The sequence below is a fragment of the Struthio camelus genome, chromosome 8, assembly GCF_040807025.1.
Source record: "Struthio camelus isolate bStrCam1 chromosome 8, bStrCam1.hap1, whole genome shotgun sequence".
Taxonomy (NCBI): Eukaryota; Metazoa; Chordata; class Aves; order Struthioniformes; family Struthionidae; genus Struthio; species Struthio camelus.
In genome coordinates, this window is record NC_090949.1 from 31,562,337 (window position 1) to 31,586,506 (window position 24,170).

Sequence of the window (24,170 nt, forward strand, 5' to 3'; positions counted from 1 at the left end):
ACTAGCATCAGAAAGAGTTGGATAAAGTCAATCCTTCAAAGTATCCTGAATAACTGAACCCGATCTGATGTTAGTGCTGCTTTAACTGCAAATGGGCCTAGATGAGCTCCAGAGGTCCCTTCTGACCTGAACTATTCTATGATCTTGCAAGTTTTTAATGTATGCAAGCCATTCCATGAGGCAAGGTACAAAAGCCAAATAAAACTAATCAGGACAAAAATTTCTGCAAATTCCTGGCATGCGCATGGACAAATCATTTTATCCTCTATTGAAACAAGTGGGTCTAAGTGAGACAGCAGCAATGAAGGAGAAGGAAAAAAAAAAAAAGGCTGGAAGTGCATCACAGTCCAAGTTGGCTACTTCAGAATTTCATTTAATCCCTTCCCTCCCACAAAGATTTTCATCCATCCATACAGGAAGCTGAAGCGTTGATTTGACTCTTGGATTCATTCTTATGGGTCCAGGGAGCCTAGGCATGTGAAACATGGTTCTTTGGCTTTTAAAGCCTTTGAGACAGTAAAGAGACATGTTGCATGAGCTGTTGATTCATATACTAGTTCTAGTACCTTGAGGGTAGAAAGGTTTGTTCGGTGGATAGCTGGCATTTCCCTGCTGCATGTAGTTCTGAGGCATATTGTAAGGCCACGCTCCTCGGAGGAGAGGAAAATGGGTAGGGGTCCCATGGTCCCAAGGGACAGAAGGAGGGTTCATTTTACCAAACTGTCCTTGGAAACCCTGATCTATTTTTCAATTGAAAGGGAAAAGCACATTGCAAGTTGAAATAATTAAACAATAAGTCACAAATACAATTTACATCTCAAATAACAGTTTGCAGGGGCTTTATGCGATTAATCTGATGTGCTAATTTCTTTTAAATATACATCAATAAAAATTACCACCTAAATTACTTCATTATTCAGGATAATAGAATGTATTGGAGGGGGAAGATAGACGATGAATCAGTACTTAGAATCAAGACCTAAAATCTCACTATTCCATACAGAAATAAATTAGACTGTATGTCATTCTCACAATGAAAAATAAAAGTTCTGAAAAATTTTACTAGTATCTGATCCTGCACAGATCTTCACTATCATTGACATGTGTGTGACATGAAAGCATGTCCTACTGCAAGAAATAATTCTCAAAAGCAGTACAGTGGAATTCCACTAACACCCGTATGCTTAAGAAACTCTGTATGTAGATCACTGGACCAATTTATTATTTTTTTGAAAAGATAAAAACTTCTGAAATGAGTTTCTTTGTTTCTTTTTTTTTTTTACAAATTGTAAATTATTCCGTTCACAAATCTAGTATTACTGCAGCATTAAGGATGAGAAATCAAGCATCAAGGAGGCAGGACATGCAGCTATTATTGCCAATGCTGTCTTATTAATTCTGGTTTATTTTTTTCCCTCCAAACTCCCAATTTCATAAGACACTAATACCCTGTAATTTAAAAACCTCAATGTACCTTAAAAAAAAAGACAAAATTTAAGCAACTACCCTTCTCAGAATATCAGCTCCCCCTTTGTCTCATTAGAAAACTTTTTAGATAGACTTTCATAATAAGCAAACTATGGCTTTAAAAAGAACAGTAGTTTTATACAGTAAAACATGAAATATAAGTCTGGAAAAAGCATGAAAAAAAGCTGTCTGTCTGAATCTTCTAATGATCTTACTTCAGATCAGATTGCCTACTGAAAAGTAAAGTTGCTCCTTCCCACTCAAGATTATGTGAATCAAGACAAAGCTTCCATGAATTTGCAGTTCCCAAATTGTTCCAAGCAAGTATGAAAGCAGGCTTCAAACAGAGAGCGCACAGCACATAGAGAGACAGAAAATGCAAAAGGAAGAAACTGAAGACAGACTGACAGACAAGATGATGAGCACTGGGACTAGTTAAGGGAGGACGGAGAGTCAAGAGAAGAAACTGGGATTTGGGGAACGTGTCTGAAAGAAGGCAGCTACCCGGGTAAGAAGACGTGAATCGGATGGAGATGCTTGAGAAATAAAGGCAGCGCTGGCGTGGACATGGAGGAGGGGACAGATGAGGCAGGACAGAGGATTAAGACAAAAAAGGATGGAGGATTAGGGACAAAGGCAAGCTTAGAAAGCACACTGGTAGCAGTCTCTGCATCCTCTAAAATATGTTCCTCACATTGCTCAGAATAGAAAAATATGCATCTCCTGTCAGCAAATACCTGAAAAAACTGACTGGTGAAGTGAGTTTCTCATCTAACACTGTTGACTCATAGATGAGAATCCACTATTGCTGTCACTAACTGTTAGCACAGAGATGTGCAGGAGATTTAAAATTTCCATCTCTTGCAATGAATGACTGCATCAGTATATTGTATGAGGGTTTTTTTTTTTTTTTAAACATTGGTAAAGTTATACACACAATAAATCAAGAGACTACTATTACGATTTAGAAGATCACTGTTCACATTTAGGGACTGCCACTGTTTGCTGTTTAAATAACTGCATTCACTCTAGCTACTACATACTATTTTTCTCAGCCTCAGACATGTAAGCGTACTTGTTTTTCATAGGAGACAAAGGCTGTTGCCCACTTGTTGCAGCAGATGGAAAACATTTTCAGGAAAGAATGTCAATATTAAGGAAGATGAATGAGCCAGGATAACCGACAGGAGAGAAGACTGTGTAAGACCATATCATTAAGCTTGTACTGCAGTACTGGCAAGGGGACAACCCTCAATAGGCACAACCATAATTCTGTCAGTCTATGAGCTTGGAGGTGCAACCTTAGCATTTATCTAGCAATTCATGTAACAGCATAAACAGAAACCATATTTGTAAGCATATTCACAGAAAAGCAATTTAGACTCAAACAATTATTACAGTACTTCTCAGTTGAATGCATGATTTCTCATGTGTTGCATAGCTCTTAATGGCAGACAGGACCAATGCCTAAAAGTTACCTAGATGCAACTTGCATGATTTTTTTTCCTGTAAAAATGTTAAGACAAAATAATGACTTTGTTTCTTAAGCATCGTTTTTTAAACGTAAAACAAATTTAGCATTAGCTGTTTCTGTAACATTTAACATTTGTACACAAAGTGCGAGAGGTTTGATACAATAGAGAAGAGTTACCTGAATTCCCCACAGTGCCATTGTTCACCAGTGAGTTTGGAGTCACAGGATTGTGCCAGTGTCCCTCATGAGAAGTGCTGGGGATTCCCATGGGCCTGGCAGCAGGCTGTGCAAAGATGATACTGGGATCATTCAAGCTTACACTGCTCTGGTTATTTGTGGTGCTGCTGCTGCCAGACCTCATAGAAAACGGAACATTTGTAGAATGAGGAGGGTTACCCGGTGCAGAGTGAATAACGGGCCCATGAATAGGCCACGAAGTGTTGGGAAGCTGAATTTGGTGGTGATGGTGCATCTGAAGTAGTCCCAGGTTATGCAAGGTGGAATACTGACCTGGGGGAGATTGGGGAAAGTTAAACAAAGGCAGCTGGACCTGATGGGGTGGCTGTGCACCCTGTTGTGGTTGCGGAACGTGCTTAGACTGGGATATTGGTTGTGGCTGAGTCTGGTTAATGGAGGCTGGCTGAGAGGAATTCTGTGTAAATTGTTGAGGTTGTGGAGAGTAAGATGACTGATGCGAATCAGACTGGAGGGGAAAAAAAAGTATGTATTTCTGATTAGTTCACTAGCTATTTAATGGTGTTTTTCTTTAATAAGCACCCAATTTATCAAACTATTCACAAAAACAGCAGAGCACTCCCCAGCAACACCCCAACTAAGCCAAAGGTCTTGCTGGTTTGAATGAGTACAATTCAACTAACAATCATTTTCCACCAGCAGACAGTTTGGCCTGTTAACGTGGTGCATCCCTCCATCAGAAACATCATTTTGAGCAAACATTAAACCCAACAAGCTATTCACTAGACTCCTCATACATCTCTTTCTGATTTTTATTCCGTGTCTTCCCTACCCTGTTTATTTACAGCCCAGAACCTCATTAACTAGTTACAAAACCTCCCTTCTAAACAGTGGTTCTCATTACCAAAGATACCTTTGTAAGTGCTTCTAAAATAAGCTCTTAATATTTCTTAAATTTTTATTTAATCTGTTAAACAAGAAATTGAAACTCCAAAGACCCAGTTTCAACTGCTGTATCCTGATGCTAGGCAATGGCTGAAGGCACAGATTATTACAGCATTTGTAGAGCTCTTACAAAGCTTTCCCTTTCACTGGCAACATACAGAAACAGGTCTGAGCCCATCTGAGCTGTTTGGTATTGCACATAGCAGAAAAGCATTTCAAGAACCGGGTTGATTGGATGTTTCCCAGCTTATCTGCCAAAATTTATTACCAGTGTCTAGATTCATCTAACTTGTTTTTAAGCACTCAGATGAGGTGGCGATGGCATCAGATAGGCGCCTCCAAGGGGATTCAAATTAGAGATAGCTGCCTAAGACAGAGGTGATTATCTCAATCTCAGATCCCAGTCTCTTTGTGGAGTTGCTTGTCTTTCTCCATAGGCTATAGCAGACATATAAGCTCCAGGTAACTTAGCTGCTGTCAAATATCTGAAGTTAAAGGTCTCGGCAGCTATCCCTGACTGCTCTCCTAGCTGTTTAAATTGGCAGTCACTTTCCTTCAATAACCAGTAGGTTTGCAGCACGTCCCCACAGCACCTTCTCAGCTAGTTCCTTACGATAGCGTGCTGTGTATCTTGCCATGGGCACAGCTGAAGCCCAGAAGCTGGGACTGCTCCTTGCTGCTATTCCAATCATTCCTGTACTGATGCCTCTATGCCTTTGCATCAGACCAGGGAAAGAAGGTAAAGCCTGAGATTTGAAAGCCAATTACTAGTTTAACAGTTTAAATTTGTTAAAAAACAAAACAAAATAAGCCTACAAAAAAAAAAAAACCCAAACAAATAAACTCAAAAACAGAGCGCATACACAGACCACAGCCTTACTGCAAACATTAAACCACCACAAGCATGCATGGACATGCTAGCAGCAGGAGAGGAGAAATGATGAACTCCAGCTTCATGGTCTGCTTCCACACCCCGCTTTCCCTTTCGCCTCCTCTTGCACCACTAACATTTCCTCCCAACAAATAGCCCCCAGGCAGCACGTATTCTGTGGCCTCTCCAGGAGATCCTGACCAAATGACAACCACACAGCACATGCACAGAGTCTAAGGCATCCAAATGATGCAAGACTGACTGCACATGCAGTAGGTCCAGTGTGTCTGATGTGCCTGACACTTGTGCATGCACCCACACCTCCAGCTGCAATTTCCCAAACAGAAATACAAGGCTCCTACAGAGATGCTTCTGTGTTATGTGATACAGCGTGGTGGCAGTGTGACCGTTCATTTAGAACAGGGTTGCATCAGTCCCTCCTTATTAGCAGACTATTACAGTAAAAAATGATGTTACCAAGTCTCTGTTACTGGAACAGACATTCCAGTGAAAGCTTGCTGACCAGTTATAAAACACTCAACACCTACATTAGCAAAGTAACTGAACAAAGCGCATTAGTAATCAGCGGCCCCGATTACTTTGTACACTCACTTGCCAGCTTCATAAGCAGGCACAGGTTTCTCAGCCTATTAGCTCAAGATTAATCACTTTCTGTGGTATTCTGTACTGCAGTAATACTAAATGCCAGCAGCTGTATTTGTTCAAACACCCTCTGCTACCCATCTCCACATAGGAGCAGGCTAAACATATTTTTATCTGGTTCTAAAGAGACTTGAACAAATTGTAAGAAAAAACAAAAAAGTTTCCCCATTGTTCTGTTTGTGCTTCTAGCTTGCTCTGGCAGACTTTCTCTTTGTGTATCACATCTGAAGTGAAGAATGACTCATTTATGTTCCCTGTCTATTCATGGCAGTCATCCTTTCCCCTTTGACTTCTAATTTTTTTCTACCCACTGCTGCTGGCTGCCTTCCAGCTGACTATCCACAGAATCCTTAACACAGTTCCCTTCTGAAACCTCAGAAAATCATGTTAGTCACAAACCTAAGTCTCTTGCATGTTAATGATGAGCTGCGCTTCATCTTTAATTTCAACTTTGAGCACTTTTAGTAACTACACTGCCAGAAGAACTATGCTCAAGACTTCAACAGGCTTCTCAGCTTAACCTGACAGAGAGTGAAGATGGCCTTTCGGAACAGCAAGTTGTTGCATATGAAACTTGAACATGTAGTTTCCATACCAAAAGACCACAAATGGTCTCCAGTCGACTGGACTGTAAACCAAACAGCTTTAGTAACCCATACTGTAGAGTGCAATGTTGCCATTACAAAGTCCAGAATTTGTTCATAATAACCTGGGCATCTCTCTAGCATGGCCCAGGATTGCTGGTTTGTTCTATCTACTCATTTTAAAACTAAAGCTAACTGGAACTTACACATTCTGATGACTGTCTAGTGCGCAAGGGTCGTTCCACCTGCTGCTGGCTCACAGCCACTAGCTGTGAATTTACCATGCTTCGGACCAACTGGGCACCTATTCAAAGAACAAAAATTTTTATATAAATTACAAGGGTTATGGATCACAGAATACTGAACATGGAGCTGGAAGTCAGCAATACCTTAAGTCTAATGTGACATGCAGTAGGTAAATCACGTCAGCCTCTCTTGCCTTTAGCTTGAAAGCTTCTCCTCTACCAATAACATCAAAAAAAAACCCCAAAATCTAATTCCGAGTAATATAAATTCTAGCATGAACGAGGCTTACATTGCTAACAGCTGAGAACACTACTTTAGACAGGTTTCCATGCTATTCCCACGAGTAGTGGGATTTTTGACAATATTAACGGCAGAAATTTTTGAGCCTAAAAAACGGAGTAAGGGAGATCTGAACACAGAAGAGAAGCAAGGTTTTCTCTAAAGTTCATTTATGATACTTTTGCCTACAGTACTTGAAAAAAATACGGATCTAAGGGCCTAATTTGAATGGGTTTTCAGTAAGACTTGTCTCTCTAATTCCTAACAGTAATTTGAAAGCCAGATCTAGCTTCCCAATTCACTTGCATGCTTTCGAAAGTCTAACTTAAGACAACTAATTCTTGGCGAAAGGATACTTGCTTACCTCTTGTAGATGATGTAGCATTAGCTAACACTTGATAAACACTTGGAAGAGGAAATGCATTCAGTTATTACTACTATTACTACTCCTAAGTGCACCCATTGTGAGCAAAAGACAAATGATATAATACTGTGAAGTAGACCATGTTTACTGTTGAGCACATTTTTCCCACCCATCCATATAAAGACTGTACTTCAAGAGGCATTACTTCCCTTGGAGAAAAGTAACACTTTGACTAAAGCCTGTGTTTGCAATGACTGAAAGCAAGCATTAGTTGCAGAAAATTTGAAGATATTTATCAGGTCTGTATAGAAACCCAGGGAAAGAAGGGACCTCAGAACTTTCAAATACTACTAAACACACACACATGCTATACTTATTTACCTGGCACACTATTATTTCTCTGTCGCGTTTGCTTGAATTCAGGACAATCTCTTCTAACATGACCCACATCCCCACAGATGAAGCATCTTTTCTCTCTTGTTTCTCTATCATCATCTTTCACTTCTTTTTCATCATCTTTCTCATTCTCCTTTTTCTTCAACCTTAATAACAATGTTTATTAGTGCTAGTGGAAAAACCACACACACACACAAAACAAATCTCTGCACAGTAGTAAACAGGTACGCTCAAAGGAAATGGCTACATAACCAATAACTGTACCAGAATATCATAGGAGTCCCAGGAAAACACCTTCAGAATTAAGGCTGGTTAACAACCAGTTTGTACAAACTTAATGAGCTTACAAGCTCCCTAACACCACCTAGAAGATATCTGCCCATATTAGTGCAGAACTGTATCTGTGCTTAAGCAGGCTTAGCCTGCTGATTAGTCTGGGAGTAGTTTTATGCTACAGTCCCATTAAATCAGAACACAGGCAAAACAAGTCAGCTATATCTTGTAGATATCCCTCCATCTGACTGGAGATGGAGTATTTCTCTATAAGAGCGTATTAGCACCCTGAGCCTAGACAGGATGTGAAAGAAAGCACGGATTCCCGTTCAAACATTAAGTATTAAAATAACAAACAGGAGAAGGATTAGCAATTAGGAACCAAGGTGAGAAGTAAAGGTCTTTTTCCCCATGATGTCTGTAGGAATGTTAAGTGTTAATAACATTTTGTGAGACACAATTTGAGAGACGTTCTATATAACTGCATTGCAGCAGCAACTTTATGTGAAGAATAGATGACAACTCCTTTCCCCAAGGCTGATATAGAGAAAGAGGTGGTGCAATTTGAAGTGCTAGTGTTTGAGGAACATGTTAAAGGAGAAGCTGAACGAAATGGTCAGCCTGTGACCTTGAGGTCCAAGTGCAGTTCCATTTATCTTGAATTCTCCTGACTGAATCAAAGGCTGTAAATAATATGGGACTTTGCAGAAGGAAGAAACAATTTATTTTAAAGAATCATGGGGCACACATCTCAACATAAGGAGTAAATCAAAATGCCCAGACTTCAGTCTTTAACAATAACGAGTTGTTATTAATAACTCTTGTTGTCTTTAATAACTTATAAGGACTTCAACAGGTTTTTAGGAGTCAGACACTCTATACTGAATGTGTCATTAAAAGTCCAAAGTAGTAAAAAAGCAAGGAGTGCAGGTTCTTTGCCAACTCTTGCTGAACTCTTTGGAGACATGGACCTGCATATACTAGGGACCATCCTTTTTCAAGGGTGCTGGATCCAATATTCCTAAGTGCAACTAATGTGCAAGGGCACAATCACTAAGTGATGACACTAGTATGATGGTACAGAAATACAACTAACATACCTATGCATATTTTAATTACCCCTAGATTTTAAACAAAAAACTTTTATCTAGCTTGCAGAGGTATGTTGTTAGATCTACAGAGCAATGCAAATCTGCCTTTCCAAGATGATCACTACAGGAAACCCATTGTAATAAGTTACAGATTGTGCAATCAGGTAATATGGTCTTAAGACCATTTTAAGATTTACACTACTAAAAAACAAAGAAACAAATAAAAAAAACTTATTGACCTACATTTTAAGGTCAGTGATCATTAAAGATAGATTATGAAGCAAAAATATGAACCCACAGATCACTGATTTTACTCTACATGCGCTTGCATGAACACTCTAAGATTTAAAGGGGTGACCAGAAATAGTCCAAGAAAGGCAAAAACAGGGTGGGAAGGTCAGGACCAGACCTGAAGCTCTGGCTGTCTCTGCAATTCAGCATGCTCTTCATTTCCATTAAAAATGCAAATCCCCAAATCTCTCCTGATGTAACATGACTTCAAAGATTTTAATTGTAAAGTGTTAGTTTTACTTATATATTGTTTACCTTCTCCTCTTTGGACAGTCTTTCATGTAGTGACCAATTTTTCCACAGACACGGCAACATCTGTCATTGGGCGCCAATTCCCCATCTGTCAGCACTTTTGAGTCAAAAAAGTATTCCTATCGAAACACGAACAAACACAATGTATAAAACCATTGAATTACAGGACAGAGAAAAGAAAGAATAATGGATAACTTTCTTCTCTGACTGTTCCCTAAATTTACTTCTTTGTAGGTTATAACTATTCTTTTTGCCCTCTAGATAAAGGCAACATTTTGAGGAGATATGGAGTAATTTGGTCTAAAAAAGGATACTTAGCCTGAGGAACACAGGCTCAGTTTGCACAACATTTATCCAGGCTCCAGCCTCCCACCTCTCCCCCAACACCTTTTCCAAAGGTTCTTCAGAAGATATGGGCAACGTTTTGCATATGATCTATTTTGGCATCTTGAGTTCCTGCTTGTATGCTTTCTGAAGCAGCCCACAGCCCTTCTCAAACGGCATGATTAGATCCCTCTAGACCAAACAAAGCTCAGGTGCCTACATCACGTGACAAATCATAAACATCTTTTCACGGTAGGGAACAGATGTAGCATCTGGTCAATGACTTAGCTTACGTCCGTTGCCTGGAGCTGCTAAGGACAACTGTAGTTCTGTCATATGTCAGGGCAAAGGCCACAGTTCACAGCCTCTGAGCTGTACAAACATTGTGAAAGTACTTATCTTGTCTGAAACACTGAACTGGAACCCCAGATGGAGATGTCCTAACCCCAGCTTGGGGACAAAGTCCTACCGTCGCCTTAGGTAATTCTCTCAACCTTCTGGCTTCACTTTGCTCTCAGTAGCGCTGAGCGACAACATGGGGTATTAGCTAGGGTAGGAGACTGAGAACTGCTTGTTTGTTAAGCACTCTGAATAAGGAAAATGCTATGTAATACTATTGGCACGACTTCCTTCACATAAGGGGCAGCTCATACGCATGCTAAAGGCTACTTGCTGTCTTGCCTTTTATACTTAGGTAAAAGCATTCAGTGAAAACCTGAGATAAGACAAAACAAACCTAAGAACATCCTATTTTCCACAAGTACTATAACATTGCGTTGAGCATGTATGCAAACACGTTGCTAAAAAACCTAAAAATAATTTGCAATAATGTCTACTACACATGCTCACACATTTGTCAAATATAAATAACTACATCCAACACAGCAATTCATTATTTATATCACAGTAGCACTCAAAAACCACAAAAAAATTCAGGTCCTATTTTATTAGGCACAGCACAAAACAAAATAAGACACAGTCATTACACGAAAGAACATACAATACAAACTAAGAAAAACTGCACAAAGAATCAGCAAATGGAATGAGATAAGGAGGGATGAGGAGAAATAAATCTCCTTTCCTGTGTACCCAGGCTGCTAGCTCACATTCCAAAGGGTTTTCAAGAAATACATTATAAAAGAAAAACAGAAACAAAAGAAACAGAGATTTTCAAAATCACATCGCAACTTAGGAGCACAAGCCCTATTGAAAGCCTCCAGGAGAACACTCCTAAAACGTCTTAAAAAGCATCTTCTCAAGTAGATATTAACAATATTAATTCCAGCTAATTTATTTGCTCATCAAAAAAAAAAAAAAGTTCTCTATTATGCAGCAATGACTGCACCCTGTGGCAGAAAAGAGTTATTTTTGATATGGATATTCCTGACAGTGATTCATTATACACGTTTTGAAGGTCGACTAATAACAAAAAGTTGATCTTTCATCCCCCTTTTCCCTCCCTCAATGGCACTTGTTCTTTTCCCCACTCTCTGACACTGATATACATGCCATATCTTGCAAGTCTATTTATTTTCTTTAGCTACACAAATAGCTACTAAAACTCTTCCCAAAAAAAAATTTTTTTAACTTTCCCCGAAATTGCCAAAAATACCAACCCGATTCCTACTCCATATTTTATATCACAGAAGTGCAAAACTAAGCTGTACATGTTACGCAGACGATGTACAATTAATTACATGTATTATGCATACCAAAACAATCAAGATATAAAAGACATTTGCTATCGATGCATCATTATAGTGGACAGAGAAAGGTAAAATACAACTGAAAGCTTCACAAAACTGAAAACTTACAGCTTCTCTTCCAACAGCTGGGTAGAACGGGGTACCAAATAGTTTCCTCCCATTGATAAATGCCTTCATTATGAAATTGGTCACTGTTGAAGAAAGACAACATTATTGGAAAACAACAGAACAGGCACAAAGCTTTAGAAATCAGTGAGCATTAATCCTCAGTACACTTTAATGGCTTACTTTTCCTAGAGACTCCAGCACCAAGATTATGATTCAAGTCAAACGGATCTGTGCAAAGAAGGGAGAAAAACAACTCTAAGAGTTGCAAAAGATATGCTGCAACAGAAATTTTTATTTCTATACAGACAATCCCATTTTAATTACACTCGCTGAGTAGACGATGGCAAAGCAACTGACATATTTTAAAAGTATGATTAATCGTAATAAAGTAACAATAATTTACACACATCTATGAAAACAGGAGTCTAATCTCCTCCTTGGTAAGCTGTAGGACTTACAAACAATTTTTTTTTTTTAATGTGGATGGTAGTTTCCTTACATAAAGATCCTGTGCAATAATGAGAACACATCTGGAGCAACTGTGTACATTCCTCCTTCATTAAGGGGACAAAATTAAGCAGATAAGTACCTTCAATGGCAATACATTTGGACGTCCACTGTTTCTCAAACGTAGTTAATAACTTCTTCTGCCGAATGCTGATCACGTACTCCTTGAAGTCAAATTCTTCAGTGTAGAATCGCAGCAACCCTAACCAGAGCTCTCCAAGGGACTCTGTGTTCCTTCCAAGAGAAGGCAGACGCTTCTTCTGCATGCAATTGAAGATACAATTTAGACAGGTACAGTTACCCAAGCAGTTCTCCTCCTCCTCAACTACCTCTCTAACTATCAATTTTTCTACCATGGAGTTTCACCTGGTGAAGGTAAGGTGTGACTACAAATCACCACAGTTAAGGCTACCCCAATCCAGGCCTACTTATGAAGAGTTAAAAGTATTTTTTTTTCCTAGTTTCATTTATGTTACTTAGAAATGATTTGAGATAAATCAAGAAAAAGCAGCCACTCATTCCAGAAAAACAGGATTCATGTGGGAAATTATAATAATACAGTTATGATAGTTATAGCTAGTCTTTTATCAATTACACTGTTACAAATGTATCACTTTCCCATAAAAACAAGCCTTCAGCATTAGTGTTCTTCTAGAATTAAAATATTACCAGTTCTTCCATGTCATCAAAGAAAAAGGCATTCCATCCATCCACCATTCTCTGTGGAATCTGTTTTCCATCAAATATCTGCAGAAATAGAGGGCATAGTTACCACTCTAATTTAAAATCACCATAAAAGAGCTGCAGCCTTGCTGGTACAGGATAGCACAAAAAGACCTATTTTTTAATTATAGCAATTACTTTGAGAAAGGACAGTAATAATCCAAAAAGAGCTTCAAACACACTTTACCAACGGGAAATTCTTCCTCTATATCAAGTATTCTAATACTTTATTCTACTTGCTCTTTACAAATAAGAAAATATGACAGAATTACCTCATCAAGTTTCAGACAGCCCTCTGGCCCACAAAATCTCTAAGGAGACTCTATATGAGTTATTACAACTTCTTCTTACTACTTAATTTCAGCAAAGCCAAAGGGAAATTCCATTGTTACTTAAATGCACTCTCAGGGGTAACAATAAAATAACAACCCCCAACCACTACTGAAGTGTCAGTGAGAAAGTCAGAGTCTCAACTGCAATGTTTAAACCAATTTTCCTCTTGCAGACAGATGACCAAAAATAAATAAATAAATAAATAAATCAGAAAGGGGTAATTGTCAGACCTGCTTGGGAGTTCCCATGTATCCAGGGAGAGGGAGATAGTTGACCCACCCACCCACAGGCAATGGAGATACAGAATGTTATTTTTTTAAAATAAAATTTCCTGACACATGTAAGATAATATCTTCAAAGTTGTACCAAAACACTAGTTATCTTTTTTCCCTTACCAAGTTGGATTTTTTTTCTTTTATAGATAAAAAGCTGAGCATTAAATAATCTGACAATAACTGATGGAAGACCTGAACTCAAATCTCAAGAGCATCTGTCACAGTCTCATAATTACAATTCCCTTCTCTCCATCCCACCTGCCAATTTCTCCCTATCGAGCGCAGCACATTGGTATCACTGTAAGACCAAAATCTCAAAAGTAAATTTAACAGCAGCAACTAAATTCAACATAGATTCCAGATTTTGTAGTAATTTTCTTGATAAGATTTACCACAAAAGAAAGTTGAAGTTAGGAACCTGCTAATGAAGAAGGACCACATTTCTCATTTGTCCCCCTAATCCTAAAAGACTAGGGTTCTCAGGTCTGGTTCGAAGAAACAGTGCATTTATTCTCACAGCCTCTTTTTCTGGAAGCCTACCTCCTGAAGAACTGGAATAACTGGTGGGTTTCTCTGCTGCAGAAAGTACAAAACCATAAGGATATAGGCATACGAAGACAGACTCCCTCGGGATGCATCTCCAATGTCGCAGCGCTGAACAAAATAACAATTGTTTTAGAAAGCCCCCAAAAATAAGTGTCTTACAGTCAAACGTTTTCTGGCAAACCCAGAACATAATTTGACTCACATAAAAAAAGAAACCTTCTCATGGTCAAAATATCTTTTAGTTTCTCATGAGCCAAAAACAGAAAACAAAACAAAAATCCCAAAAAAGAAAGCCCCATCAAACCCCAGTGTCTGATGTCTAGGTTTCAATACTGTAAAATTAAATTTTTCCTAAGTTCACGTTACCAGAACTGTTTCTATGAATCCTTATTGTTTCAGTTTCCTTTAAAAAAAAAAAAAAAAAAGAAAGAAAAAGTAATAGCTAAGTATTTCCATGATTTCCATGTTGCATCGGCAACTTATGCTATGGTAGCAAAACGCAAGTATTGCCTACATTTATCTAATCAAACCATGGCCCAGCCAGTGCAAAACACAGAACACAGACATCAGTGAACTACCTTACTAGGCTTGTAAATCTTATTACAATGTACTCTTTTTAAAACATGGGTTTCTAAGCTACACTTTTATTCTTCAAGTGTGTGTCATAAGGATAAATATATTTTTAATTTCCAAGTCTGAAAAAAGCATGAATTCACAAACCACTTTCACATTAGAAACAGCAATGACAGCTCTTCCTGGTTTTGTGCCAATGCATACACAGGGGGAAGCATTTTGCCTAAACAGAGAGTATTTGTACAGCTTTGAAATGACTTCCATACATTTGTGTGTATGTGTAGCTGACTTTGAGAACGCCTTCTTCACAGTAGCCTTTTGGAATGCATGCAATACTATAAAAATGTAAGATTCATTATTATCAATAGATGACATTTTTAATCTAGGCATAGAAAAGGCGCAGCAATATTCTGCACTACTGAGATCGCACACATACACACAAAAAAAATCATTACAGGTCTTGGTGACAGTGTAATGAATACATGTCCATCCCATTCTGGAACAAAGTTATTTTACTTATCTTGATACATTTTATTACACTAACACCTGGTAGCCTAAAGTACTTTCTGCAACAATTACATTTCTCACATACAGGCTAAGATTTCCTTGGATGTGTTGGGGGAGCTTATTTAACAGTGCAGCTTGAAGAAAGAGCTATATCATGTTTAAATTATCAGACGCTGCATAATAAGTTACTTGCAAGATCTCCTTGACCAAAAAATAACTGTAAGACTTTGCTACAGTATTTTAAGAGGAAAAAAAAAAGACGCAGGAGTCTTTGGGTTTTTCTTTAAAATATTAAAGAGAACCACAACCTTTCCAAATTCTTAAAACCAAGTGCATGTCCTAGGCATATCAGCATGAAGTTGAGATTTGTGCACACATCATCCCCCTCACACTCCTTGGCTTCTATAGAAGAAGGTAGGAGACCAGAGAGAAGCTGCAATAATCTCCGGGATGGTCCTAGATACATACACTTAGGAAGCAGGACTCCAGCCCATTCACATCTAGCCCCTACGTCCTACAATTACTGTTTATTTTTTAATGGGGATTTTTCTGCAAGGTAGTTGGTTTGAAATGGAAGTACATAAGAAAGTTCTCCTTTCAGGACATCAGCTTTCTCTTGTGAAAAAAAAAAAAATCGTTCAACATAGAGCAGAAGACTCTAATTTTTGCGCTAGAAAATATGCTGGCAACATTACTCTCTTTAATAGAAACAGAGGGTGGATTTTTGAAGTCAGAAGTTAGTTCTATGGTATGTCAGCTTAAGAAAGTGCACTTTATATGCATAATGTGAAGTTGTCTCCTTTCCAGTCGGCATTAGCAAAAGCGAAACTCAGTGGGGCTGAATCAGAAAACAGTTACACAAATAAGAAGCCTTCATTTTATATTACCTTTGCAAAAACTTTCATTGTATAACCCAGGTATTGCACTCTAGGGTCAATAGCTGCATATGTAGCGAGCATTCTTGTGTTATGCTGTGCCTGGAAAAAAAAAATCAAACAGGTGCTTCAAAAAAAAGGGTATGGTTTATTACAGTATAGCCTGCAGTTCAAGCACTAGGGATGCATAATATAAATGGCAGGTGGGAAAGCAATACTCAGTAACATTCCTGCAACAATTTCTGGCATAAACATAAATGAAAGGTGAATCCTGGCCAGTATTAGTGTAACAACAACAAAAACAACCCTGGAAAACACCAGCAAAGAAATTAGTCCATAGAGACTCGTATTGGAACAAATTCCACAAACTGTATCGTCTTCCTTGCAGGCAACGTGAGCCCGTTTCACATGAAATAATGGAATTTCATTGTATGAAACAAGAACTAGGATGAGACATACTACTCAGAATGACCGAAAGGCCGCGGCAACCATAGCACTAACAGCTTGTCAGGAACATTCACAAAAACGCTGCGTGCCATGAGGCTGCTGTGCTATCATGGTATACAACTATTCAGGCTGGACTGAGGGTATGGGCCACTGATTTTAAATAATGAAGAAAACAACAACAGTATTTTAATTCTGGACTCAAAATTATTCCCTCAAATGATTTTGTGTATTACGTAGAACTTTCAAAACTGTAAAACAAAACAAATAAACAAACAAAAACCTCTCCAGAAATCAAAAAGCTCTCTACAAACATAAAACCAGACACAACTACATGCTTACCAGCGTATTGTATAAACTGATGTCTCCCTCTAAACCACTTCGTCTGTGTTCAAATTTTACTATAGGCACTTTGGCTGTTGTTATAGGCAAGATGTTTCTCAAACCTGGAGAGGCAAGACTTTAGTACATAAAATATTTCCATTAACTATATATATATTAAATGTAAACATAAACCAAACAATATGTAAAAACAACTACCTGGATGCTTCTTAAGAACTTTTGCCAAACCTTCTATTATTTCCTTACAGTTTAATTTCTAGGAAAAACAAATAGAACAGCTTCAGATGTTAAAGTACGGATCCTATACCCACAAGCAAATTTACCATGAAACAATACATTCTATAGAGCAAAAGCCTGTGCAAAAAGAAGCAAGCAACAAATCAAAGCATCCATTTCTGTACACCGGTGACTCACATTCTCTATATGGATATGTATAGTATACTAAGTGCGTCTAGAGGGCATTACAAGTAGATTAAGCTGTATCTTGCTTCAGCTGCGTAGAGTTCAACAAGTCAGTGTGCTATTAATGCAAAAATCTACCTACTCTTTGGAAAGAAATCCTAGAGTGAAAAACCTTAAAAAATTCTTAAATTTAAAACAGTAAATTGCAACAATCTCAAAACTCTTACCTCTGCATTTTCATGGCCTTCCAAGGTCATGCAGATATCTAGATCACTGTCACGAAACCCAAATCCATTCTTTGAAGAGCCAAACAAGCAAAGTCTGGCTTTGTCTGATCAAAAGAGTAGATCAAAGGGCGGTGGGGGGGGAACGGACACAAAATAGGTTCTGTTACATTTCAATGACTGCTTATTATGAAATACTGCTTAACTGAGATGCAGAAGTGCAATATATTGAACAAGTTTTAAGACAGAGCTTCCAACGACACTTCTAAGACTTCAACCTTGAGAAACGAGGAAGCACAGTATTTTGAACTGATGTATAGAAAGTGAGGCAGAATCAAAACATGTAACTCGTGAGGCAGAATCAAAACGTGTTAATTTTCGTAAGCTAGATATTTTACAGACTCACTAACCATTAAGTAGCATTTTTACACATGCTGAAATGTCCTGTGATATGCAACTCCATTTTACTGTTTAAATGAATCTGAGAAGTGTGAAAAGCCAGTCATTACTACAATTTAACCCTACAGATAAGACAGAGGTACTTTTAGGGCACTCTTTTGGTTCCATAGATATTTCATCTAGGTTGCTCTTTTTTTTTTTTTTTTTTTTTTTTGGCTGGACAAGTTTGCCCAATCAGTATCTGTTCTGTAATCATAATCTATTGTTCAAGACAGGAGCGTTAAGATTAATATATTTTATGGAACATTAGGTCCAAGTTGTTTTGTTCACATTTTAATTTGAAACACAAGATTATAATGTATTTTTACTTTTCTAATGGAAAGCACAGTTACATAGATGAGAAGAAGCAATTTCTTCTTAATATAAAATAACACATTTATCAGCTCAACTGCAATCATGCTTGGAAAGTATATCCACTTATTTGTGGCTATTTCCTAACCTTTAATGAAATCAGAAATCTTCAGTCCTTTAAGGATCTGTAACAGGCTTCAATCCTCAGCTGCTGCCAATAAGCACAGGGCACAGCGGGAGGATGGAAGTGTAATTCACAGCTGCCTGATCCCAGGCCAGCTACAGAAGAAGGCATGGCCTCCTGCATAAAGCAACAAACTGCAAGGCAGGAGACCAGTGTTCAATACCTGCCTCTAACACTAGTTAACACCACCTCATATTTACATCTCTGCCTTAGACTTCCATCACTGCAATAAGATACTTTTTCCTATTTATACGAGTGATGTGGAGATACAAACTCATTATGATTTCTGAGACACTCAAATGCTGGTGACTAGGCAACAGAAGTCCTTGGACCAGAACCAAGATAACACTACACCCAATTGGCCAGAGCTCATGTGAACTTTCTTTGCCCTCACTGCAATAACATCACGAGTCCTGTATCTGTGTAATCATGCTTGCAGCTTTTCCTTTGTTCTTGAGACACGCACATGGAATAACATATGAGGGGTGCTCAATTTAGAAGTCTGCAAGATATGTCTGTGTAAAGAGGAAAAATAGATGCCACTGCTTTAAACAAGGAAAACAAGCAATAAGGAGAACAGTTACATTATCATGCTCTGGACAGTGTGAATGAAAGCAGTATTAACAAGAATTGCTACCTACTGTTACATACCATTATACTCTTTTCGAATGAACCTTTCCAAACTTGCCAGAATTTGTTCTCTGTTTTGCTGCTCTGACAAAGGAGGGGATAATTCATCTAAATAAAAAAGAAAAAGTTAAAACACAGTCAGATTTGACATTCAACCTCAAAAATCCTTTTCAGATTATCAGAATTATTGGACACTTTGTCACATTTGCTTTAAGATCTATTAAAATATTTTTCTTTCTTTTCATGATGTCACTAGAGTTGCTTGGATTTCATTTCAGATGTTTGTCTTTACTGCAATTACTCAATCATAGACAGCCAGAAGGGGTGTGAAAAGTTCTGTATAGCTTTAGTTCTTCAAATCCATTACGAGAACTTGCTATCAGCTATGGATTAAATGAAGTGAAAATAAGAATATCGGTCAATTTGTAGTCTAAACTACCTGCGAGAACTTCTTCCTACTGAATTTAATGGAAGAAGTAATTTAAACCTATAGCTTTTGTTTTTTAATAAGTCACAAATCATAGTTTGCAGTGGAGTGCAATATACTATTCTAACTTACCGAAACATCTCTTACACACTATGTCAAGTATTTCCCGAAATCTGTCTGTCATTGGTGGTAGTGGTTTTAGATCAATTTTCTTAAAATCCTCTGGGCAGTCATTTTTGGAATGTCCATCCCGCTTGCAGATGCTGCATACTATAGTTGGTGGCTTTGGAAAAAAATAAGAGTACTTAAATTCAATTTTTATTTTAAGACAGTCAGCCAGACATAACATTTCCATGTATTTGGTGCAACCAAGAACATTTAACATCTGAACAGTAACAGAGTCTCCACAAAGAACAGAAAAGCTTCCCTACGTTTAGTCCTCACAGTGTGTAAACAGCACCCAGAAATTCTACCAGAAACCAGGGGAGAGGCAGAAAAGAAAACAGGATCTTTTCTGCGGAAATCAAAATCTTTGAACAGGATCGGGCAACAGACTTTCTAGTCCAAATGGTACCACATTCAGTGTTTTCCAGTCCTGAAAACCAGGTACCCTAAAATGGCTTGAGTTACCATTCATAGCAGAGACTGGAAGAGCAGCTAGAGAGTCCTGTCAGCCAACTACCCTTTGACCAGCATTGTTTAAATACACAGCTTACCTTTCCTGAAGTCAAAATAAACTTATCAAACACATAATGCATTTCTTCTGTAGAGAGTCTGCCTTCCTCTTTAAGATCATGAGCTTCCACCATTGCTTTGCAGTTGCGCGAGGTAGCTGTTGTGCCAGTGCACTTACTCTTCTGAGAAGACTCGGTTACCAGACTCGGTCTACTTTCAGCATCAGAAAATCCATTACTAGAATTTGTGTCATAAGACTGATGTTCACTGCAGTTACAACGGTGGCTTAGCTCACCTTCAGTTAGACAAACTCCTGAAATTTCTACATCATCCCTCTCTTTAAGTGATTTTTGCTTTAATTCACAGCATTCATTAGAAATAAGGGATAAAGTTTCTTCTTTGTCTTCATCATAATTAGAGTCCAAAGTTGAAAGTAGCAAAGAGTCTATGTTCTTGGAAGTGTATCTTTTGGCACCAGATTCTACTATTTCATTACATTCAAGTTCATTCCCTGGTATGTTACATCCACTTCCTATATTTTGCTTATCTGCAACTTTTTCCCCTTGTGGAAGGCAACAGTTGGCTACAGGTTCTTCAGACCTTGTGGATTTCTTATTGTTAATTTTCCCTTTTTCTTTTTTCTTGCTATCTGGTTTGGATTTAATTCCATCTTTACTTTGCGGACATGCAAAATATTTATATGCTGTCCTAAATCGCTCCAGGATGTACTCAAATACCATCTGGCTATTTAGACTTCGTGCAACATTCCTCTTTAGTGCAAAAGGATCTAAGAAAAAAAAAAAAGAACAATTTGATCAGTAATCATTGATTGCTGCATTTCAAATAGCAATTCCAGACTAAAGCAGTTGAAATACCAAGTTATGACGTTGCAGTTACAAATTAGAGATTCTTATAATATAGTCCAGAACCATATATGGATATACTTACAGACTCTAGAGCCAATAAGGCTTTTTGGATTGCCTCTACACAAAACACAGTACTAGTATAGACAATCCTAAATACGGTACTTTAAAAGAAAAACACAGGTATATTGTAGCATTACAGTATGGTCAATTTCAAAATCAGAAATGAAAACAAACATCTAAAGGCCAAATAAATGTTTGAGCAACTCTGCCCACACATTTCTCCTTCACTGAAGGAGGATTTGCATTTCCCTTAAGAAATTAATTTCTAAACTTGACATTAAGAAAATCGATTATATGAACCAATCTCACTAGGTTTCATTCTTAGTCTTTCCTAGTGACTTCTAGATCAACTATTTTTCCAAGTAAAAAGAGCACTTGCATGAATGCTAGAAATTTGCCTGGGAAGATGATACCAAACTGAGTTTCTGTTGCCTTCTTTGTAACTTCAGTTACAAACTTAACATAAAAAACAGCAACAGGTATCAGAACCAGAACGCAATCTCTTTTTAAAAATACCTTCCTACTTCTTTCTCAAGAATCAATCCTTTCATCTTATAGGTTTTAGTTCCCCCCTTGCTGACCAAATACCACTTTTTTTCTTAAAGCTCTCTAGCTCAGATTGATTCAAGAAAAGAACTATGAGAAGAAATTCAAGCCACAAGCTCCCTTCTCTCACCTCCTATGTGTTACAAGAAATCTAATTCATCAACATCATCCATGAAGAAACAACAGGCAAAATAATTTTCTTTCTTTGCCTTCTGTCCCTCACACGCATTAACCCAGGCTATACACTACCATCAGATTCATATGGTCTCAGTCCTCCACAGGCACTGCCCACAGCAGGAGACCAAGATCCTGAAGCACAGTCTATGACATGCACAGTCTATGACAGCTTCACGTTATAGAAATATTACTGAAAGGGGAGGGAGCTTTTTACTTCAAAGAATTTGCCCCACTTCACTCCGATCAGAGCTAACCTCTCTGCAGAGTCTGCATCAGAAGCAGAGGAAACAAACTGATAGCTGGCACCACTCAAAATACTTTGCGGCATTGGAAACTCAGATATACGTACTGAAAATTCATATTACCAGAATGATTAAAAAGGAAAAACAAGTGATTTATAAAAAATGAAACAGGTGGAGATAAGAACAGAATGGTAAGAAACAGTGAGACAAAATTGCACGTTGTATTTCAAGAACTAGTTACAAAACAGTGCTAGACAGAAAACTTGTCTTCAAGCAGACTAAATAGCTGATAAAAAAAAACCCAAAAAACTGTACTTTTTCCTCCATTTACATATGATGTAACCAGACACGTTGTAACAGACCTGTAAGTGTTAGATAAGTAAAGATAATAACGCATTGTAACTATAGATCTGAAAGAACCCTACCTTCAATGGCTATTCGCCTTTTAGGCCAGTTTTTGTTCTCTCTGGTTAAGAGTTCTTGTACCCGTATACTGATGACATACTCCTCCAAAGCAAATTCCAGTGTGTAAAACTTCAACAGTTCTAACCACAGTTGCCCCAGTGAAACTTGGTGAGGGGTTCTGAATGCTAAGGGAGACTGAAACAGATTGACAAGAATGCTCAGCTGTAATAAGAAATGAAAATTCACATTTTTTTCCAGGTTCCTTCTGATATTAATGTTTAAAGATCAAAAACAGGGATAAGAGAAGGAATACAATTTTCACTGAAATAAAACAGTGACTTACATTGCCATGTTTCTCCTTCGCATTACTTTGGTTGTCCACTTCTGAGCTTGTCACCTTCTTACCGCCACCTTTTTGTTGTTCAACTTTAGTTTTGCCTTCTGTTCCAACTGAGTTTTTTCCTGAACCGTTAGTTGATGGTTTGTACTCCCACCGTACAAACTCTTCTTCTATACCTTTCAGTTGGTGGTCATCTGGTCTCTTTGAATCAAAGCCTTCAATCTAACAACAATTAAAGTAGCTCTGAAACAAGACTGTATATAATATACACAACCAAAAAGATTTCACTAGAAGTAACACTGACAATTGTGGTATCTATCGCTTTCAAGCCAGACAAGTAAATTTAGAGAATTAAAGGGAAAATATTTCCCTTTTCTCCAAAACACAGCATTTCACAATTGCCACAGTAGCTGTCTTTTAAAAGATTATCAGAATCATCGGGCATCAACTGTAGAAGAGTAAGTACCAATGTACTTTACTTATAAATTTCTTAAGCAACCAAATTCAATGCATTTTATGATCTCATAGAGCACAGAAACAGCCTCAAAAATTTAACAGTAGAGTTACTATATTATCAAAATGCTTACCCAGTTGCCCAAATAGGATGGTAAAATAGGTGGTTTTCTTTGCTGAAGAAAAAATATCACCATTAAGGCAAAGGAATATGAGGGAATCCCACCTTCAGCCTGGCAGTCAATGTGGCACAGCTATAAGAGAATAAATTGTTACTTTGCTGATGTAACATCAGTATTTTCAATTAAAATACATTACAAAAGTACAAATACGAAAGAAACACGAGATACACGCTAAAGCTGAACAGAAAACCCTTTCTCTCAGAAACGGCAGTGCACAATGTAAGCATTACATTTTGCTGTATAGATGCAGACAGAAACTGTAAACTACTACAAGGAATTCTCAGTCACCTATTGCTCGTCTGTGATCAACTCAGAATACAAGACATCTACTTTCTTGCATTATTAAATGAGCTACATTTAAAATCATACACGTATGTCAGTCACTTAAAGAAAAAACGTAAACTAAAATCTGTAAAATGCTTTAGCTGCACTGTTTTATCATCTGTTATCCTCTTTAGTTTCATCACATTTTGTGATTGTGGGACGCATTTATGTTCCATCTAGAATCACATTATACTGTCAGATATTTATTCGTGTGCAATATCTCACATACAGAGATGGGGATTCCGTGTGCCTGGCTGAAATCATCCATGGAAGTCAAGAGAGACAATACATACATTAGACTTCAAACAGTTCTCTTTTGCAGTTTTTACTGTTGTGTCTTTACATGTTGTAGAATAGCTATTTTTGTAAAAAGGCCTTGCTAAAAATCAATCAAGAATACTATACAATTAATCTTTCAATAAAGCCAAGACATTATAAATCAAATACTGCTTGACAGAAGTTTCAGAATTCAATTAAAAGACAGTTAAATACTGACTGTGAACATTACAACTTTGTTCCTGTGATCAGCACTGATATCTGGAGGAAGTACAGCAGGATATGACAATGGCCCCTTTTTTGAGCAAATCAGTTTTTTTTTTTTTAATGCTACCTAGATAGTAGTAAGTTTT

The 24,170-nt window shown here is 37.8% G+C and overlaps 1 protein-coding gene across 6 annotated transcripts in view; it reads right to left on the minus strand.

Annotated features, from left to right (window-relative positions):
* TUT4 (terminal uridylyl transferase 4) overlaps positions 1 to 24,170 on the minus strand; it is a 49,639-nt gene that overhangs the window by 1,044 nt on the left and 24,425 nt on the right. For 3 of the 6 annotated variants that reach the window (XM_068953150.1, XM_068953151.1, XM_068953152.1), the window contains 20 exons: positions 23,170 to 23,289; positions 22,586 to 22,804; positions 22,263 to 22,464; positions 19,988 to 20,733; positions 19,404 to 19,554; positions 18,866 to 18,952; positions 17,284 to 17,387; positions 16,853 to 16,910; positions 16,655 to 16,758; positions 15,881 to 15,970; positions 13,908 to 14,021; positions 12,706 to 12,783; positions 12,119 to 12,296; positions 11,710 to 11,757; positions 11,530 to 11,612; positions 9,395 to 9,510; positions 7,470 to 7,630; positions 6,406 to 6,503; positions 3,119 to 3,644; positions 567 to 740 (listed from right to left, as the gene is read on the minus strand). In XM_068953150.1, the coding sequence (XP_068809251.1) occupies positions 567 to 740; positions 3,119 to 3,644; positions 6,406 to 6,503; positions 7,470 to 7,630; positions 9,395 to 9,510; positions 11,530 to 11,612; positions 11,710 to 11,757; positions 12,119 to 12,296; positions 12,706 to 12,783; positions 13,908 to 14,021; positions 15,881 to 15,970; positions 16,655 to 16,758; positions 16,853 to 16,910; positions 17,284 to 17,387; positions 18,866 to 18,952; positions 19,404 to 19,554; positions 19,988 to 20,733; positions 22,263 to 22,464; positions 22,586 to 22,804; positions 23,170 to 23,289 (3,457 nt within the window). The remainder of the gene's footprint in view (positions 1 to 566; positions 741 to 3,118; positions 3,645 to 6,405; positions 6,504 to 7,469; positions 7,631 to 9,394; positions 9,511 to 11,529; positions 11,613 to 11,709; positions 11,758 to 12,118; positions 12,297 to 12,705; positions 12,784 to 13,907; positions 14,022 to 15,880; positions 15,971 to 16,654; positions 16,759 to 16,852; positions 16,911 to 17,283; positions 17,388 to 18,865; positions 18,953 to 19,403; positions 19,555 to 19,987; positions 20,734 to 22,262; positions 22,465 to 22,585; positions 22,805 to 23,169; positions 23,290 to 24,170) is intronic. The other 3 variants (XM_068953154.1, XM_068953153.1, XM_068953155.1) reach the window with 2 other exon arrangements.